General features: G+C 45.3%; 2 protein-coding genes across 4 annotated transcripts; both read right to left on the reverse strand.

The window, feature by feature from the left end:
- Positions 1-272: 272 nt before the first annotated feature.
- Positions 273-2,125, reverse strand: LOC106537319 (oocyte zinc finger protein XlCOF6.1). 2 transcript variants are annotated; one of them, XM_014034707.1, is made up of 3 exons: positions 1,856-2,125; positions 1,526-1,611; positions 273-1,483 (listed from the first exon to the last, which is right to left on the reverse strand). In XM_014034707.1, exons 1-3 carry the CDS (start codon positions 2,025-2,027, stop codon positions 422-424), a joined length of 1,320 nt encoding a protein of 439 aa, XP_013890161.1. In that variant the 5' UTR covers positions 2,028-2,125; the 3' UTR covers positions 273-421. The 2 variants fall into 2 exon arrangements, with proteins under 2 accessions (XP_013890161.1, XP_013890160.1); XM_014034706.1 differs by having other exon boundaries at positions 273-1,611.
- A 1,294-nt stretch (positions 2,126-3,419) lies between these two features.
- On the reverse strand, positions 3,420-6,432 carry LOC106537317 (zinc finger protein 260). Of its 2 annotated transcripts, none has more exons than XM_014034703.1 (2): positions 5,733-6,432; positions 3,420-5,060 (listed from the first exon to the last, which is right to left on the reverse strand). In XM_014034703.1, the coding sequence occupies exons 1-2, from the start codon at positions 6,430-6,432 to the stop codon at positions 3,448-3,450; spliced, it is 2,313 nt and encodes a 770-aa protein (XP_013890157.1). In that variant the 3' UTR covers positions 3,420-3,447. The 2 variants fall into 2 exon arrangements, with proteins under 2 accessions (XP_013890157.1, XP_013890156.1); XM_014034702.1 differs by having other exon boundaries at positions 3,420-5,135; positions 5,724-6,432.
- Between the last annotated feature and the right edge of the window lie 4 nt (positions 6,433-6,436).

The raw sequence follows: 6,436 nt of genomic DNA on the forward strand, positions 1-6,436 counted from the left end.
TTTGGTCCGGACCAAACAACTGGACCAAAGGACTTTCCTAGTCTGAATACAGGAAGTGCTCCATTGACTTCCATAATAACATAAAAAAGTGCGGAGCTCCGTGGACACAGTGCACGTCGCAGTTTAGCAACGATTTTTCAAAGCAAAGCAGAAAACAAACTAGATAAAACTTTTAGATAGATTTTAAAATGCTAAGCAGAGGCTAGGCATGAAAACGAGTGAAAAAAACAAAAACCTGACCGGGATCAGGCAGCACATTCACATGCCTCACCTGAAAGTTACACGTTTTAATTTGAAAAGACTGAGAAATGTTTGTGTTTCATAATAAAGTCCATCTGTTTCAGGGCTCGAGCTCCGCAGACCCGTCACCTGGGAGTTTGAACGACCTTTGACCTCTGAGGTGGTCACAGGATCCACAGGGTCAGCCCTCCTCAGTGGTGTGAGTCCTCATGTGTCGGATCAAATGAGATTTCTGGCTGAATCTGTTCCCACAGACCTGGCATAACAAGGGTTTCTCACCGCGGTGAGAGATCTTATGATAGGTCAAACCGTTGCGATTGCAGAAATCTTTCCCACACACGTCACATGAGTAGGGCCTCTCACCTGTGTGAGTCCTCATGTGGCTGATTAAGGTGCACTTCTGACCGAAGCTCTTCCCACACGTCTGACAGGAGAAGGGCTTCTCACCTGCGTGACTCTTCATGTGGGAAATCAGGAGGCTTTTAGAAGAGAACCGTTTGCCACAGGCCTGACACAGGAAGGGCTTCTCACCTGTGTGAGTCCTCGTGTGTCTGATCAGGTGAGACTTTTGAAGGAAACTGCTCCCGCAGGTTTGGCACGAGAAGGGCTTCTCACCGCTGTGAGAAAGCATGTGATAAGACAGGCCACGGTTCTGAGAGAAACTCTTCCCGCAGACCTTACAGGGATAGGGYTTCTCACCTGTGTGAGTCCTCAGGTGGTCCTTCAGAGTGCCGCTCTGAGAGAAACACCGACCGCAGACCTGACAGGAGTAGGGCTTCTCACCCGTGTGAGTTCTCATGTGCAGAGTTAAGTTGTAGCTTCGAGGGAAGCTTTTGCCACAGACGTCACACGGGAAGAGCTTCTCACCTGCGTGAGACCTCATGTGGTACCTGAGGAGCCACTTGTGGAGGAAACTCTTCCCACAGGTCTGACAAGAGGAGGGCTTCTCACCTGGGTGAGGCTTTTTGTGTCTCTTCGGTTTGGRGCCGCCCACGTCCCCTCTGCTCGTCCCGGGGTTCTCACCCCAGCTTCCTGCCCGGTCCTGGTCCCGGTTCTCAGCCTCAGGAGAGTTCTGAGGGAGCAGCTGGTCCCAGTTTGGTTCTGGTTCCCAGTGGTCCCTGTCCTCACAGTCCACAGTCACAATGAGGGTCTCTGCCTCCTGCTTTAGGACCGGCTGCTCTTCATCCTGACTGATGCAGAGCTCCTCCTCCTCCTCTTTGAAGAGCAGAGCTTCTGGTCTCTCCTCAGGAGGTCCTGGTCTCTCCTCAGGAGGTCCTGGTCTCTCTGGAGGTCCTGGTCTCTCTGGAGGTCCTGGTTCCTCCTGGTCAGGGAGAAGCTCCTCCTCCTTACAGACATGACGCTGTGGGAGTTCTGCACAGAAAACAGGTTTCAGTTTATTCATCAACAGTAAAGTTAACTTCCTGTTTATGTCGACAGAAATAAAAGCAGACACGTGGTCTGACAGAACCTGGGAGGAACCGGTCCCAGCACCGGTCCTGGCTGCAACACAACACTTTTAAAATAAATGCAACCTGGGAGAATTTGCATTTCCGGTGAAAATGCACAGAACCAGTGTGTTTAGTAAAACACCAGCTTTAACCAAACACGTGCCCACCTGCTGATCCGGAGCTGCTCACTGGTTTCCAGCGGATCTCCAGCAGTCTGCGCTGACGATCGATCTCTTCCTCGTACTGGACGATGGTTTTTTCAAACTCTGTGAATATTTCTTCAGCAGCAGCAGTTAGTCTCTCGCTGATAAACTCTCTCAGAGACTGAACTGAAGACATTGTTACTGCACACACTCAAACATTCACCTCACACACACAAACCGAACACAGCTAGCTATGCTAACGGGGCTAGCGCCTTGTTTACTTCCGGTGAGTCTGACGTCACACCGCAAAGCTCACCGCATCTGTTTATGGATAAACGGATAAAACAGGTCATACAAAAACCAGTCATTTGGCGCCAGTTCAGCCTCACTAATGACTTCAACACAACTTGTAATTATCCACCAGAACCAACATAAACATGAGGAAAGCTAACACGCTAACACTGCTAGCACCTGGTTCACTTCCGGTGATATCTCAGYGTTTCCTTTTATTTTTTTAATCTGTGTTTCCAGTTACTAATCTAAAGCAACATTTTACTCATCAATGACGCTGATCTAAAAGCCAGAAATAAAAATTAATTGCAGAACTGTTTTTAGAGCCGTAATGTTTATAGTTTWAATGTTTTATTTGAGACGCCGGAAATGAGTTGTCCGCCAGCGCTGCAGCGACCCCTGAAGGTAGAGAAACATTACTGCAGCTGTGCAAAAACAGTTTTATAAAAAGGAACAATAAAACAAGACAGAACAAAAATAAAAGGAAATAAAATCATGACTTACAGAGTTCATTTGTACAAACTACAGATACATTCTTACTGTATACTACGTTGCCTTGTTTGAATCCGAGATTGCATCAGAGATAAAAAAGTGAGTTTCTATGCAATGTTTTACATTTATGAATATGAAACTTTGCAAAAAAGAAATTAGATTAATCATACGTATATAAGGTTTACATTAGTTTTATTTTAAAATCTGTGATACCAAACAAAATGWTTTCAAAATGCATTGAAAAATTATATTTTATATTGGAAATCAGAGCAGCAGTGTCTTTCCAAAAGTTCTGTGAGMAAGTACGTTTAAAAAGAAAGATGAACAAATGTTTAGATAATATTTTCAGAAAGGACAGGAAGTATCAGCTTTGTATTTCTGAAGACRAGGTGCTGTGAGGTACAAAACAAAGATGCTAACGTGTTAGCTTTAGCTTCATTATAAAGGACACAAGATGTTCACAAAAACTGAATTTTTAATAAACCAAAATACAGTTTCACAACAAATTAATTCAGTTTCAAATCATTGTCAGTTTAAATTTAGTAAAATTTGTTTTCAAACTAATTAATTCAGTTTCAAATTATGTATATTCAGATTCAATCTGAGCGATTAAAATTAAACTCCTGCTGACACTAAATTTATCCCATAGAGAAACATTGACAGGTGACGATCTGAACTCTGCTCAGTTTGATGCGTTCAGGACATTCAGCCTGTTGGATACATTCATATGGTTTTCTTGGCCCCGCCCCTCGAGTCATCCGGTCCACAAAGATCTGGACTCAGGGTTCGGAGTCCTTCAGTTGTCCTCTGATCTGAACTTTGTCAGGTAAGATTTACTCACTTTCTTTTTCTGGATGAACTCTCATGTGGGACGACAACTTTCCTCTCAGAGTAAAAATTTTCCCACACGTTTTRCAGGAGAAGGGCTTCTCACCCAGATGTCTCTTCATGTGGACGGTCAGATAGCTGTTCTGGGCGAAGCTCTTTCCACATGTTTTACATGTGTAGGGCTTCTCACCAGTGTGAATTCTCATGTGTCCGACCAAAAGGTATTTCTCAGAGAAACACTTTTTGCAGGTTTCACAGGAAAAGGGCTTCTCACCGGTGTGAATCCTCAGGTGAGTCGTTAAATGACTGGACTGGAAGAAACTCTTACCACATGTTTTACAWGTGTAGGGCTTCTCACCCGTGTGAGTTCTCATGTGGTTGGTCAGACTAGCATTTTGAAAATAACATTTACCACATATTTTACAGGAGAAGGACTTCTCACCCAGATGTCTCTTCATGTGGACGGTCAGATAGCTGTTCTGGGCGAAGCTCTTTCCACACGTTTTACAGGAGAAGGTATTCTCACGCGTGTGAGTCCTCAGGTGAGTCGTTAAGTGACCAGACTGGGAGAAAGTCTTACCACATGTTTTACACGTGTAGGGCTTCTCACCCGTGTGAGTTCTCATGTGGCTCACTAATTTACTATATCCAGGGAAACTTTTGCCACACGTGGTGCACTTGTGGGGCTTCTCACCAGTGTGAGTTTTCATGTGTTTGTTCAGACTCCTCCTCTGAGTGAAGCCTTTGCTACAGGTTTTACAGGAATAGGGCTTCTCACCCGTGTGAGTTCTCATGTGTCCGACCAAAACATATTTCTCAGAGAAGCATTTGCCGCAGGTTTTACACAAGTAGGGTTTCTCACCCGTGTGAGTCCTCTGGTGAGTTGTTAAATGACCAGACTGAGAGAAACTTTTACCACATGTTTTGCACATGTAGGGCTTCTCACCCGTGTGAGTTCTCATGTGGCTCAGCAGGTAGTCTCTACTTTTGTAGGTTTTTTGACACGTTGTGCAGGCGTAGGGCCTCTCACTGGTGTGGACTCGTCTATGAATCTCCATCCTGTATTTGCTCCTGAAACCTTTCCCACAAATATCACATTTTGCAGGTTTTCTCTCCTCGGGCTCACACCACGTCTCTGAAGGGTTCTGGTTCCTGCTGGAACAGTTCTGTGGGTTTGGTTCTCCGTCACCAGATGGTCCAGCCTGGTCTGGGTTCTCAGGAAGGTTCTGAGACGGGACTTGGTCCCAGTTTGGTTCTGGTTTAATGTGGTCTCGTTCCTGAGCAGGAGTCACCATGAGGGTATCGACCTCTTGCTTCAGAACCAGCGGCTCTAGCGTGGGTTTGGTGGAAGTACTGGGCTTCTCACCCGTGTGAATTTCCATGTGGTCAGTCAAAAGTTTTTTCTGTTTGAAACTTTTACTGCACATCTCACAGGAAAAGGACTTCTCACCAGCGTGGCTTTTCATGTGGTTTATTTGATTGCTTTTCTGAGTGAAGCACTTACCACAGATTTTACAGGAGAAGGGCTTCTCAYCTGTGTGAGTTCTCATGTGATTGGTCAGATTGCTCTTCTGAGAGTAGCATTTGCCACAGATTTTGCAGGAAAAGGGCTTCTCACCTGTGTGAGTTCTCATGTGGGCTTTTAGGGTAGAATTCAGGGAGAAGCGTTTGCCGCAGGTTTGACAGGAAAAGGCCTTCTCACCCGTGTGTAATTTCATGTGGACAGTCAGACTGCAGTTTTGAACAAAGCATTTGCCGCATATTTTACAAGAAAAGGCCTTCTCACCTGTGTGTGTTTTCATGTGGATGTTCAGACCGCTCYGTAAAGCAAAACATTTGCCACAAGTTTTACAGGAGAAGGGCTTCTCACCAGTGTGAGTTCTCATGTGGCCCACTACATCGGCTCGTCGAGTGAAGTTCTTACCGCACGTTTTGCAGGCGAAGGGCTTCTCACCACTGTGAGTCCTCATGTGGGCTTGTAAAAACGAATTACGAGAGAAGCATTTACTGCAAACTTTACAGCAGAAGGGCTTCTCACCACTGTGAGTCCTCATGTGGGCTATTAAAATATAATTATAAGAGAAGCATTTGCCACATGTAGTACAGGAAAAGGCCTTCTCACCTGAGTGTGTTTTTATGTGGATGTTCAGACCGCTCCTTAGAGCAAAACATCGGCCACATATTTTACAGGAAAAGGGTTTCTCACCAGTGTGYCTTCTCATGTGGGTCAGTATGTGGCCACGCTGAGCAAAACTCTTACCGCACATTTTGCACGTGAAGGGCTTCTCACCAGTGTGAATTTTTACATGCGATGCTAACTGACTACCCTGCGTAAAACTTTTACCACATGTTTTACACGTGTAGGGCTTCTCACCCGTGTGAGTTCTCACATGGGCTTTTAAAATAGAGTTGTCAGAAAAGCATTTGTCGCAGGTTTTACAAGAAAAGGGCTTCTCACCAGTGTGAACTCTCATGTGGGTCACTAGACGGCTCCGCTGAATGAACGTTTTGCCGCATGTTTCGCATATAAAGGGTTTCTCACCAGTGTGGGTCCTTGTGTGATTAATTAATCGACTTTTTAAAGAAAAGCTTTTTCCACATGTTTGACACGGATAGGGCTTCTCACCAGTGTGGGTCCTCGTATGGATCGTTAACTGGCTTTTTAAAGTGAAGCTTTTCCCACATGTTTGACATATATAGGGCTTCTCACCAGTGTGGAATCTCATGTGGGTCACCAGCTGAACATGCTGGGTGAAACATTTTCCACATGTTTGACACAGGTAGGGCTTCTCACCCGTGTGGATTCTTACGTGGTAAATTAAATTGCTTTGTCTGACGAAGCATTTACCGCAGACCTTACAGGCGTATGGTCTCTGACCTGTGTGGGTTCTGGTGTGGACAATCAGATCCCAGCTTCTCATGAAGCATTTACCACAGAACTTACAGGGAAAGGGTTTCTCACCAGTGTGGACTCTTCTATGGTCTCTCATCTGA

Source organism: Austrofundulus limnaeus, unplaced genomic scaffold (genome assembly GCF_001266775.1).
Source record: "Austrofundulus limnaeus strain Quisiro unplaced genomic scaffold, Austrofundulus_limnaeus-1.0 Scaffold2244, whole genome shotgun sequence".
In the NCBI taxonomy this organism is placed as follows: domain Eukaryota; kingdom Metazoa; phylum Chordata; class Actinopteri; order Cyprinodontiformes; family Rivulidae; genus Austrofundulus; species Austrofundulus limnaeus.